The sequence below is a fragment of the Hylobates moloch genome, unplaced genomic scaffold (assembly GCF_009828535.3).
Source record: "Hylobates moloch isolate HMO894 unplaced genomic scaffold, HMol_V3 SCAFFOLD_2, whole genome shotgun sequence".
Classification (NCBI taxonomy): Eukaryota; Metazoa; Chordata; class Mammalia; order Primates; family Hylobatidae; genus Hylobates; species Hylobates moloch.
Window position 1 is genome coordinate 43,523,342 of NW_026652277.1, and position 12,680 is coordinate 43,536,021.

Below are 12,680 nucleotides of genomic sequence, written 5' to 3' on the forward strand. Positions count from 1 at the left end.
CCACAAAGCCTACCAGAGGGTGGTAAGTGATTTTTCAATTAGAGTAACCCTTCAGTTTTCAATGAAAGAAATCATTATTGTATTTCTGCTGAAACTAATTACTTGTATCTTTTTTTCTTTTCTTTCTGAGACGGAGTTTCAGGCTGGAGTGCAGTGACATGATCACAGCTCACTGCAACCTCTGCCTCCTGGGTTCAAGTGATTCTCCTGCCTCAGCCTCCTGAGTAGCTGGGATTACAGGCGCATGCCACCACGCCCAGCTAATTTTTTCTATTTTTAGTAGAGATGGGATTTCACCATGTTGGCCAGACTGGTCTTGAACTCCTGACCTCAGGTGATCCACCTGCCTTGGCCTCCCAAAGTGCTGGAATTACAGGCGTGAGCCACCATGCTTGGCCACTTGTATCTCTTTTATCTCACTTCCTTGTAAGGGTTTTCCAAATGCAGCAACCCCACTTTGAGTAACACATTGGATCTGTTTAGCATACTACTGAAACTCAATATCCACAATGGCAGTAATAGCTAACATTCAATGTTATTCTGCGCTAGGCCCTATTATAAGCCCCTATTATTTAAAATCCATATGTCAACTCATCTACACCTCACAAAATTCCGAGGCAGGTATTACTTGTATTTAACAGATGGGGGGGTTAAGTAATTTGCCGATGGTCACACAGCAGCTGCACTCCTCTACAGTGCCTCTCTTCATGTTCTACTTTATGTTAGTCTACTGTTCGTGTGCTGGTTCCGCAAATTAGATGTATGCTTATATTCTCAGTATTAGTTTTCACAAAAAATGCTGTATGAAAGCAAATGACATACATACTTTGTAAGCTTTCAAGTGTTACATAAACGTCAAATAGCTTATTAAAGAGAAAAACTACTGGCATCTATAAAGAACCCAAAAGACAGATGATAAAATGTAACGCTTACTTCTTCTAACTGCAATGGTTTGGGAACTGAAATCTATTTTCCTGGAACAAGAATGGGATTCTTTCCACAATTATTTAGGAACACTTCCTCTTATCAGATGGAAAAAAAATGAAGTGCAAATCCTTTTTCTGGGACATTTAAATTATACTTCTCTTCCTTTACTATTCTCAAGAGATGGTTGATCTGAATTGCTAATTGCCCAAATACTGCTAGTACAGAAATGCAATATTTAAGGCTTTAGACTATTTTTCTTCAGTTCTCTGCAGTCGCAGTGAAATACTTCAAGCGCAATTTTTGCTGAACTCTTCTTTTCAGCAGTGGAAAAGCTGTGGAAGTGGAAACTTACCCCCAACATATTTCAATTTGGAAGTTCAACTTCAAAGAAAAATCATAAAAATGTAAGTTTTATTGAGTGCCTACAGTGTGCATGGGCCTTTATTAGACACGCCAAATTCAGGCACAACAGACACAAGATCCCTGGCCTCAGGTACCTTATGATCTAACATAATACGTATTAGAAACAGTAGAAAGACAAGTTACATGTCAATGCCCAATGACTAGAGTCAACATTAAAGAGTTGTAATTTAAGTAATCCAAACTGACATCTAATTCTAAAATCATTTATAAAATGTATTTGGCTTTGGAATCCACAGGACTTCAAACAAGCAAAGTTTCACTGCAGATAGACAGTCGCAAAGATGCAAATACACTGGAATACTTAAGAGCCTTATTAATGATTTTTGTTATTTTGGATCTTCTGTTTTTTTCTTATTATGGTCCGAAGCCTCCTTAATACCAATTTATCAGACAGAAGCATGTCGTCTTGTTGTTCAAGATAATCCAGTAAATTTTCAGTCCATTCAAGTGCCGCTTTATGGCTAATATGCTTCTCTGAATTCAGTTCTGTTTTTCTACTCTTACTGGAAGGCTTTTGCTCAGCAGCCTTGGTCTGGTCCTCAGCACTTTCACTGTCAGTCAGCACCTGACAGCTTGAGTCATTGCTGCGAGAGTCAAACCACTGATCAATATTCTCAATGTCAACATGTTCACATTCTTCTGTGTTCTGTAAAACTGTTGCTAAGTTAGCTGCTAAAATGGCTCCTTCATCAATGTTCATACCTGAATTCTCTTCATTGCCAGGGAAAAGTTTTTTCCATGCTTTGGTTATGGTACTTGATTTTACCATGTTCCAAGCTCTTGACACTTCATAAATTGCATCCAACACTGTCAAGTTCTTCCAAAATATTTTTGGGTCAATTCCTTCATCCATGTATTTCTGGAGAAGTCCTGCTCGATAGTATCTTTTTACAGTGGCTAGAACTCCCTGGCTCATTGGTTGAATCAGACTTGTGACATTTGGTGGCAAATACTTCACAATTATTCTGCCATCATCTGAACTCAACATGTCTTCATTCGGACGTGCTGGGGGGAAATCTAAAAGAAGCACTGCTTTTTCTAAAAGTCCCTTGGATTTCAAATGCTTCTGTACCTGTGGCACAAAGTACTTTTCAAACCACTGTCTGAAAACAGACTGTTCTATCCATGCACCTTTTTGACTGTAATATGTCACAGGAAGGTTTGAAAGGTCAGTGCCTTTGAATGCTCGGGGCTTTTTGGCCTTCCCCACAACACAAAGATTAAGTTTGTGTAAACCTGTGGCATTTGCGCAACACATAATAATGATTCTCTCTCTGCTTGACCTACACCCAGAAGTACTTTGGTCAGTTTCAAGAGTTAATGTCCTTGATGGTAGACATTTCCAGAACAATCCAGTTTGATCAGCACCATAAATTTGCTCTGGTTGTAGATTCTCTTTTTCAACAAATTCCTGAAAGCTACCGCAAAATTCTCTGGCAGCAGTTTCATCTCCTTTTAATTTTGTTCCTTTACCAGCAGCCTTTGGAATACCATGGCGCTGCTTAAATCGAGTTAGCCAGCCTGACGATGCATTAAAATCACCTTCCATTCCCAAAGCATCAAAAAAGAACTTGGCTTGTTTTGCACAAATCGTTCCGGACACTGGAATCCCATCTGTTTTCTGTTGGTTAAACCACTCTATCATAACTCTATCAAGCTCCTCATATGTTGATGACTTCATAGATTTACGTTTGGATACCCCACTGGTAGGATCTGAACTGTTTGCATAGTTTATAATCCTTTCTTTGTTCTTTTTAATATCACGAACTGTGGATTCACCAATTCCGTACACCACAGAAAGTTTTTTGAAAGAGATGCCTTCCTCAAGTTTCTTAATAATGTCAAGCTTGTCCTTAATTGTCAACACCACACGCTTACGTTTCCCCAACATTTTAAGTGTCTAATATTTTAGGTGATTACTAGAACAAGATAATTAACAACTAAGATTTGAATACAAAGCAACTAGAAAATGAGGTCGTTAAGATTCCTCCTCTCACTTCTACGGCCTAGATGGATAGTGACCAATTTTCTGACCAGGTCTACATGAATCTACTTGCTATTTTAAAACTTACAAACTTCCTACAACAAAGCCTAGCGCCAATTAACTCTTATCTTCTTTCTTCCTCCTCACTTAGGGTTTAGGGTCTTTCATGAAGTGCAATCACACTAGAGGTCAGAAACTGTACCGGTAAGGCTTCTAAAACAGTACTATTGCATACTCAATTCTTGCCATCCTTGCAGGTAATGTTCTTTGCCAAAATAGCCACTAAATCTCACGTGGAAGTATTTTAGGAAATGTGCTAGGGAGTAAACAGTTTAAGTCAAGAGAGGACTTGCAAACTTGACATACAGGAAAATACAATGGGAAAACTCACCCTCTGACTATGTGGTCTTTGTCAAGCAGTGGATTGTATGGAATGCTGTCTCTCTAGGCAAGGACTCTGCTATAGGTTGCGCAAGTGAGTGCTTGTGGAAATCATACGCAAGAGAAGATGACCCGGACAGAAGTGAACAGTGCAAATAAGGTGAAAGTGGAACAGGCAGAAAACTCTCTACTTTAAAAGCGACTTAAACCTACTAGATTTGGAAGCTGGAAAGGAGGAGAGTGGACATGTGATGTCACATTACTAAAGAAAGCATCAAAAAAACTGCATCGGTGGAAACGAGGACCCACGGTAGAGGCTATGGGGTGGCAGGCTCGGTGAAGATGATGTTACAATAATCCTGGTGAAAGACGATCCTCGATGGACCAACAGAAGCAGTTCCTGTGGGGGCTGTATAGATACTCGGAGGCTCCGAAACCTAAAGGAAAATACCAAAAACATTTTCTTTCAATTCAACATCAGGATCTGTGGCATTATCCACATCTATCCTGCAACTATGTTGAGAAAATTAACGCCTCCTATCAATGTGATAGCTAAATACGACAAATAATGCTTTTAGGCATAATCTGGGGTGACAGAGAGAGGGACCTGAAGAGCCTACCTCCTGAAATTAAGAGGTCAGAGAGAAGCCGTGTTAGCGAGGGCCTCTCCCCGCTGGGTGAGCTTCAGAGCGCGGGACGTCTTTCCTCCCGCGGAGGGAGCCCAGATTCCGCCTGGACGCCGGCGACCAGGGTGTCACTGCCGCAGCCAGCCAGCCAGCGGGCGGCCGCTTGGCAAAAGGAATGCCAGTCCGCCGGCCCCGGACATCGCCCTGGGACCGCCTGCGCGGCGTCCAGACCACACTAAGTGCAAATGGAGTCTCCTGAGGGCGGCTGGCACTGGTGGCCCGGCAGCGGCGAGGGACGAGCGCAGAGGGACGAGCGTCGCCGCCGGAGCCGGAAGGCGGGGGATTAGAGAGCACGCGCGCGCCCCCGCAGAACGTTGTGCCGGCGAGGGGGCGGGGCCTGCGCGGGTGAGCGCACGCGGCCCGGGGGAGGAGACTCTGGCGAGCGGGCGGGAGGGGCGGGGCCCGGCAGGAGTGCGTCTCTGGGCGCCGCGTGGGTTCCACTCACCGCCTGGCCGTTTCGGGGCCCCAGTGCCTCCCTGGCCGGCAGGGGGCGGCACACGCTCGCCTTGTCCTGGCGCTTTTCCCAGTGGCCCGGCTCTGCCGACGAGGCTCTTTTCTCCCTAGGGGGGAATTTTAAAATCTCACCCCTCCCCCCAGTGCTGGGGGGGAAAGCCGAGGATCCTCGCGTGCCGGGAGGGGGCTGCGAATGGGGCAGGGCGAGCGCACGTGGGGCGTGTTTACAAACAGCAGCCGCGCCGCCGTGCAGAGGCGGTCCAGGTGTCGAAGCCCAGAGTCAGCGCGCGTGGAAAGTGCTAGCCCGAGCGAGGATCATGAGGCACGGTAGGAGCCGGCGGACGTGGGTTCCGGGCAGGAGCTGGGGCGTTCGCTCGGCAACACCCAACCGGACAAGCCCAGGGTGCCGAGGCGCGGCGGGCGGCGGTAGAGCCGAGTGCTGGGTCGGCGCTCCCTGGTGCTGATGCTCCGGAACTCGTCACAGTCGCTGTAGAGACGGTCCCTTTGCAAAATCGACAGCACCTGGGAGACGCGGGAGCCAGTGGGAGGCGTCGTGGTAAATTTCCTGCCGCGCCTCGACGCCCGGGGCTTCTCAAGTGGAATCAGGGAATTGCGCTTTGACCGATATTCCCTTTATTTGTTTCCAGTGGAGACACCTGCGGAAGGGTCACCGCCTTCCTGGAGGAGGGAGCGGTGCACCTCCACCTTGCAGCACCTGTTTCCTGGGAAACGCGGTCAGGCTGCCTTCCTTTCCGTCTTGTGTGTGCGTGTCACAGTTTGAAAAACTGAAAATTCTTCAGTGAATTATCTCTTCCATATGAACATAAATGTAACCTTTTCGTTAACACAAAATAACATAGTAATTCGTCATTTCTTTGACAAGGCCATATACTGTTTCTGGAATTTCAGAAACTTGGAAATGGAAATCAAAGCGAGCATACTGTAGAAAACAGATGTTGATTCTAAGCCTTCTGTTTGACTCCGCCGCCAAAACTGCTCAATTGCCTTTCTCAGCATAGCAGACTTCCACTATCTGGCATGACAGAAATTCTTTGATCTAGTTATGTTGTGAGGTTGTAAGTGGCTTTTGGAGAATACCTGCTTTTAGACCTCCCTTCTTCCCTGCCCTCCATTTGGCTTCCAACAAGCCAGTCCCTTTCTGGAAATCCTGGTTGCCTATTTTGGGTAGATTATGACTTACTTCATGGTACTTTTATATAACTTTAAAAAATATTCTTATTTTCCCTGATACCTGTGAAGAGCGTGAAACACTGCTAGAACAGCACTTTACTGACTGCCACCCATGTGGAAATGAGGCAGCCTGTAACCAGATGTCAGCTGCCTGCCTTTCCCCCTCTCCCCCAAGTCTACTGGAGTCGCTCTGTCCCAGGATATTTAAATACAAAGGAATCCTGCCTCTTACTCTTACTCTCTTTTCCACAGTGTCTCTAGGATTTAATTTTCTTCTAGATACCATTTGCATTTTTCTCTGTTCCTCCTGGATTCTCCAGTTTGCTGTTTTATGTCTTATAGCTGTTCCCTTTTTATCACCTTGTGTAAGTTCAAACCTGGATACAGCCCACATTTCTAGATTTTCTCAAAACACCGCTTGACTCAAGGCAATTGTATTTAGTAGACTTTTACAAAGCTTTTACTCAAGGCAATTGTGTCTTTACACAAAACAGCTTTATTGGGCAAACTTTCTCCTTTTGTTGGGGGAAGGAGTGGCTAGTTGTGGCAGACATATTACAGCACAAGGGGGAGAGGACTTAGAATGTTAAGAATATGTATATATAAGAATATATGTATGTGTATATATATGTATTTTTGAGACAGGGCTTCTCTCTGTTGCCCAGGTTAGAGTGCTGTGGTACGACCATGGCTTGGGCTCACTGCAGCCTCAACCACCTAGTCTCAAGCAATCCTTCTGCCTCAGCCTCCCGAGTAGCCGAGACTATAGGCTACAGGTGCGTGCCATCATGCCCAGGTAATTTTTGTATTTTTGTATAGAGATGAGGTCTTGCTATGTTGCCAGAGCTGGTGTCAAACCTCTGGGCTCAAGTGATCCTCCCACCTTGGCCTTCCAAAGTGCTGGGATTACAGGCATGTGCCATCCTGCCTAGCCAATAATAGATTCTTAAGATGGTGAAACTACTCTGTACAACTGTAATGGTGGGCACATGTCATTAAACATTTGTTCAGATGCACAGAACATACAACACCAAGAGTGAACCCTAATGGAAACTATGGACTCTGTGATAAAAATGTTTCAAGATAGGTTCGTCAGTTGTAACTGATGTTCCACTCTGGTGGGCAATATTGATAATGGGAAGGTTATGGATGTGTGGGGGCAGGGAGTATATGGGTAATCTCCCTATCTTCTGTGGAATTTTAGAACCTAAAACTGCTCTAAAAAATAAAGCCAATTTCTTAAAAATGTAGGTACAAAAAAAAAAAATGAGAATGTTGGGCACCTAAGGCAACTTACTCTTTCTCATCTACTATACGCTCAACACAGCACACACCAAGCAGTTCTCCACTGGACACAGCTGGGTATCCTATAATTCATTTCAATTCTGATACCATCTGCCTGGAGTGTCCCCGCAACTTCAAATTCCAATTGCAAGTGTTAGGTTGTTGTCAGGTTCCAAGCCCAGCTAGGGTCTGAGGGGAGTTGGTGGACGGGTGGCGGGTAATTGAAAGAACATTTCGGGGACCATAAGCAGTTGAGATATATCTTTATTCTCTCTCTCTCTCTCTCTCTCTGTCAGCCTTTGTTTTGGCCACCTGCTCCAGCTGCAGCCTCTTTCAGCACTGGCTCCCCCGCTCCTGCCACCCCCACGCCTGTAGCTGAGCTCCCCAACGTGCTTGCCGCTTCCTGGTTCACCTCCCAGCCACCTGCAAGGTGGCCCAGCTCTCTCTTACAGAGTTAGCAGTGCAGTTATATTACTCACAGATAATAGTGGCTCAAGCCAGTTGATGAGCCCGCCCTTAATGTGGTTACATAACTGAGATTATGTAATGCACAGGATTGTGCACCTGCGCTCCAGTCCCACTGTGTCATGCAGCAGTAGATGTTTACCTCCACCAACTCTTGTCTGCAGTGCAGCTGTTTCCCTTACACTCCATCCCCTAGGCCAAGGGAGTCCTCTTAGTGGATAAATGTGTCCATAGGGCAGCACTCTGGACCCATAGGCCACAGCAGCAGTACATATGTGTCCTGGAGGAGGATTCCTTCCTTGGCCATTCCCCTACAAATGGTCAATCACAGAGGCTGTATTAGTCTGTTTTCATGCTGCTGATAAAGACATACCCGAGACTGGGAAGAAAAAGAGGTTTAATTGGACTTACAGTTCCACGTGGCTGGCGAGGCCTCAGAATCATGGTAGGAGGTGAAAGGCACTTCTTAAATAGTGGCAGCGAGAGAAAATGAGGAAGAAGCAAAAGCAGAAACCCCTGTTAAGCCCATCTCATGAGACCTACTATCATGAGAATAGCATGGGAAAGACTGGCCCCCATGATACAATTACCTCTCCTTGGGTCCCTCCCACAACACATGGGAATTCTGAGAGATACAATTCAAGTTGAGATTTGGATGGGGACACAGCCAAACCATATCAGAAGCCATACATTAAATTCCAAGCCCTCCCTCCAGGGGGCTACAATGGCCATCCATCTGCAGTGGGTGGCTTGGAGGGTCCATGGCCAAAACCAGGTTTTTGTTCCCCTACCTTTAGGGACATTGAGGCAGGCAACAACAAATTACCATTTGTCACCATAACTGGTTGGAGGAGGTCATCCTTTCTCCCATAGGTCTTGCCACATGGCCCTGCCCCAAATGGTCCGGTGACCAACTAGCCAATTCTGTAACTTCCAGGTAGTTAACCACAAGGTTAAGCCTTAATAAACTGCTCAGCTATCAGTGCAGATTATCATAGGTGTCACCTCTTTGGTGATCACCATCCACATTGTCCTGAGTTTGGCCCATTGACTACTTTGTCCACACCCAGTATCAAACCATATGGTGTCAGTACTAGGCTGAACTGCACACGACAGTGGTCCAGGCAGCAGTGGCACCCCAGTTGGGTCCATCCATATATCATGCCCCATGGGGGATGGGGTGGGGTGCCCCTCTTTAAACAGTGATGGCTCAGGGTTTAGGGGTACCTCAGGCTGACCCATAGCCTTATATTGCATCAGGACTACAGGTCCCAAGACTTCTTGTAGTTCTGCTAATAAGGGGCTTGTACTCAGAGGACTCTGCTGTTCTAAGTAGACACCCTACTTTGCTAAAGTGGATGTCTGCAATCCCAGTCCAGGGAGTCATTACCCATGAACATATCCACCCCACTATTGGGTAAGTTGTCTGCATGATGACTGTAGTCCGTCCCGTCACACTCTCATAAGCCTGAAGGGCGGCATATGCAGCTGCTAACTGCTTCTCTGTCAATGAATACTGGAGCTCAGCTCTCTTCCAAAGTTGGAACCAAAAGCCTCCTGGCATTCTAAAGCAGTCCATGCACTGACGTAGGCCCCAGCCAGAATCATCTGTGATCACATGCACATCGAGTTCAAATTGGCACCCTTGGTTAATCACTTGTAGGGCCTGCATTTGCTGCTGAATAGCCTGCTTGGCTGCCAGAAAGGCTGTCTCAACCTCCTTATCCCAATCCCGGGTAGCCCCCTTTTTTGTCAACTGGTACGACAGTTTTATCATCTGAGCCAAATGGGGCACAAATGCCCCCCCCAGTAGCCCAAGAGGCCCATAAAAGTCTGCAGCTGCCTCACAGTGGTGGGCCAGGGATATACCTGGATTTTGTCTATGATGGCCTCTGATATGGCTTTCGTCTTACCCAACCGGATAACTCTTAAGAATTTGACAGTCAATCGAGGCCCTGGGATCTGAGGGCCAACGGCATGCTGACAAATGTTGACATGCGGCCCAACGGCATGCTGCCAAATGTTGCAAGAGAGGTGCTGCCACTTCTAAATCTGCAAGAGAATCAGAGGTTAGCATAGTATCATCAATACAATGGAATAGGGGACTCTCTTTGGACATTTCCACGTGATTAAATCTGTGACAACGAGGCCATGACATATCGGTGGGGCTACTCACGTAGTCCTGGAGCAACACTGTGAAAGTCCATTGTCATCCTTCCCATGTGAAGGTGAACTGTTCCTGGCTCTCTAGAGCAGTGTCAATTGGGAAGAATGCATTGGCCAGGTCTACCACATAGTGGTACTGTCCCAGTTCCATCGTCAAGTGGTTCATCAAATCCGTGATAGATGGCACAACTGCCAAGCAGTGTAAAATATCCACCCCCAGAATATATTCAGGTATGAGAGAGACATACATAGTATAAACAGGAAGCCAAGTGGCCAATGCCAAGGTACAAAGATACAGGTTTCACTTTCACTGACCAGCCTCCATAGCCATTTATGTATGCAGCTTTACCCAGAAACTTATCCGGGCTCCCGTAGACAAGACTACAATCTGTGCCAATGTCTACCAGCACCTGCACCTGCTGTACATTGGTAGGGGACCAGTGGATTGCTAATTCTACATGTGGCCTCCAGTCATCTGGTGTCCCCCCAAGCCGGACATCTCAGCCAGCTCCCTAATCAAACACAAAAGGCTCTATAACTCTGCCTGTCTGTAAGTAGTCCTTGAGCCAGAGCATCTATCTGGGTGGCATTTCTGGAATTGCTGCTTTGGGGTCAGTTGCCTCCACAAAGTTACCAGCACTTCCCAGGTGGGTAGGGGCTCCCCCAGACGGTGCCAACACTGTTTGCCTAACTCCCACAAATCACTGGGGGTGTAGGCACTATATGAAGCGTACTCCACCATGGTAGGGGATCCCTGGGTCTGCTTTTTGGGCCCAAGTGGCTATTCATGCTCTATTTTCTGGTGGACCATAGGGTGAGCCCACAGCAGGGGTTCTTCCCCCTCAGTATCAGACCAAGCAGGAATGTCCAGCCAGGAGGGTGGGCTCAAGCCGTCACTTACGGCAGTTCCCAATTCTTATTCCAAACTGTGTATCTGGCCCTCCAGGCGCTTGGCTTGCATCTGAAGGTCCCTTACCTGTGCTGCATCCTGCAGGGAGTGGGCATGCACTGACCATAGTGCAGTCAAAAATGCCCATCTGACTCGGCTGGCAAAGGCATGCTCCTTCTCCATGCTGTGCGCTTCCAGGTGTTTCAGTACCTTCCCCATGCTCACAGGGGACCCATCCACTGCTTCCCATGTTTCTAGTGGAGCCCATCCTAGCAGCACCGCCACATAGCCAACCCAGGATCACTGGGGGCTGAGGACACACTCACCTCAGAATCCTGCTGACTACACCAATTGTCAGGTTCCAACTTGAGCTGGGGTCCAAGGGGAGGTGGTGGATGGGTGGGGGTAGTTGAAAAAACACTCGGGGCACCATAGGCAGTTGGGATATGGCTTTATTCTCTCTCTCCATCAGCATTTGTCTCAGCCACCCCCACACCTGTAGCTGCACCATAGCCCTTCTCAGCGCCGGCTTTGCAGCTCCTGCCACCCGCATGCCTGTAGCTGTGCTCCCCAGTGCACTCGCCGCTTCCTGGCTCCCCTCCTGGCCACCTGCAAGGTGGCCCAGCTCTCTCTTACAGAGTTAGCAGTGCAGTTATATTACAGAAAATAGTGGCTCAAAGCCAGGTGATGAGCCCACCCATAACATGGTTACATAACTGTGATTATATACTGCATGGGATTGTGTGTCTGTGCTCCAGTCCCACTGTGTCATGGAGCACCAAATGTTCACCTCAGCCTGCTCTTGACTGCAGCACAGCCATTTTCCTTACAGTTGCCACCTATACTTCTGAAGGACTAGCTGTCAGTTGGGATTCCCATGGTGCCCCTCCTTGTGTTCCATTAATTTGCTAGGGCAGCTCCTCACTGAACTCAAGGAAACATGTTACTTGCATTTGCTGGTTTATTATAAGGGATAAAACTCAGGACCAGTCAAATGGAAAAGATGTATAGGAGCAAGATATGGCAGGGTGGGAGGCATGGAGCTTCTGTGCCCTCTCTGGGCTTGCCACCTTCTCAGCACTGGATGTGCTCAACCTGGAAGCTCATCAGATTTGTTGTTCAAGCGTTTTTATAGAGCTTCATCTCCAGCCCAATCCCCTTCCCAGATGCCAGTGAGTGGGGCTGAAAGTTCCAGTCTTCTAATCATTTGGTCTTTCTGCTGACCAGCCTAATGCTGAGGTTATCTAGGGGCCTCACCCTAAGTCGCTGCATTAGCATAAACTCAGGTACCATCGAAAGAGGGTTGGTATAAAAGTCAAAAGACACTCCTAACATTCAGGAAATCCCAAGGGTTTTAGAAGCTCTGTGGCAGGATCTGGGGAAAAAACCAAATATGTTTCATATTATGCCACAGCATTATTGTTTTATTAAGAGCCCAGTTGGCCACAGGGAACTTCCTATTGTCAGTTCTTCTCTTTGTGTCACAGCATCCTTCCATCTTGCTATGCCATTCTTTTCTTTCTTCCCCCAGCATTTTTCTCTCTCAGGGTACCCTCTCTTCTCTTTTTTTCCTTCTCACCTGCTTGTCAACACTCAAGATTTTTTTCACTTCATTATGCAGAGCAATTTTGTGTTCTTTTATCTCTTTTCTGACTTCCCTTACAATTCACTGTGGTTTATCTCTAATGAAAAGGCATTTCAGTCATTGGGAAGTTCTGTCACCCATGTGTCTCTTTTTTCTACATATGTGCAACTCTCTTAATCCTTGTAACAGTACTATGAGGTAGATGTTACCTATGTTTTATGTACAAGAAAATAAAGGCTAGGCTGG

General features: G+C 46.8%; 2 protein-coding genes across 3 annotated transcripts in view; one reads left to right on the forward strand and one right to left on the reverse strand.

The window, feature by feature from the left end:
- Positions 1-1,285: 1,285 nt before the first annotated feature.
- On the reverse strand, positions 1,286-4,686 carry TIGD2 (tigger transposable element derived 2). The gene is made up of 2 exons (XM_032140531.2): positions 4,336-4,686; positions 1,286-4,152 (listed from the first exon to the last, which is right to left on the reverse strand). Exon 2 carries the CDS (start codon positions 3,239-3,241, stop codon positions 1,664-1,666), a length of 1,578 nt encoding a protein of 525 aa, XP_031996422.1. The 5' UTR covers positions 3,242-4,152; positions 4,336-4,686; the 3' UTR covers positions 1,286-1,663.
- Positions 4,687-4,923: 237 nt separating this feature from the next.
- The window catches only part of FAM13A (family with sequence similarity 13 member A), a 394,397-nt gene continuing 386,640 nt past the window's right edge, over positions 4,924-12,680 (forward strand). The window contains exon 1 of one of the 2 annotated variants that reach the window (XM_058432961.1): positions 4,924-5,181. The gene's annotated coding sequence lies outside the window, so the exon portion shown is untranslated. The remainder of the gene's footprint in view (positions 5,182-12,680) is intronic. The other variant, XM_058432969.1, reaches the window with a different exon arrangement.

What these genes read in the sequence shown, in the direction of transcription:
- TIGD2 (XM_032140531.2), bottom strand. Translation starts at nt 3,241, where the DNA reads ATGTTGGGGAAACGTAAGCGTGTGGTGTTGACAATTAAGGACAAGCTT.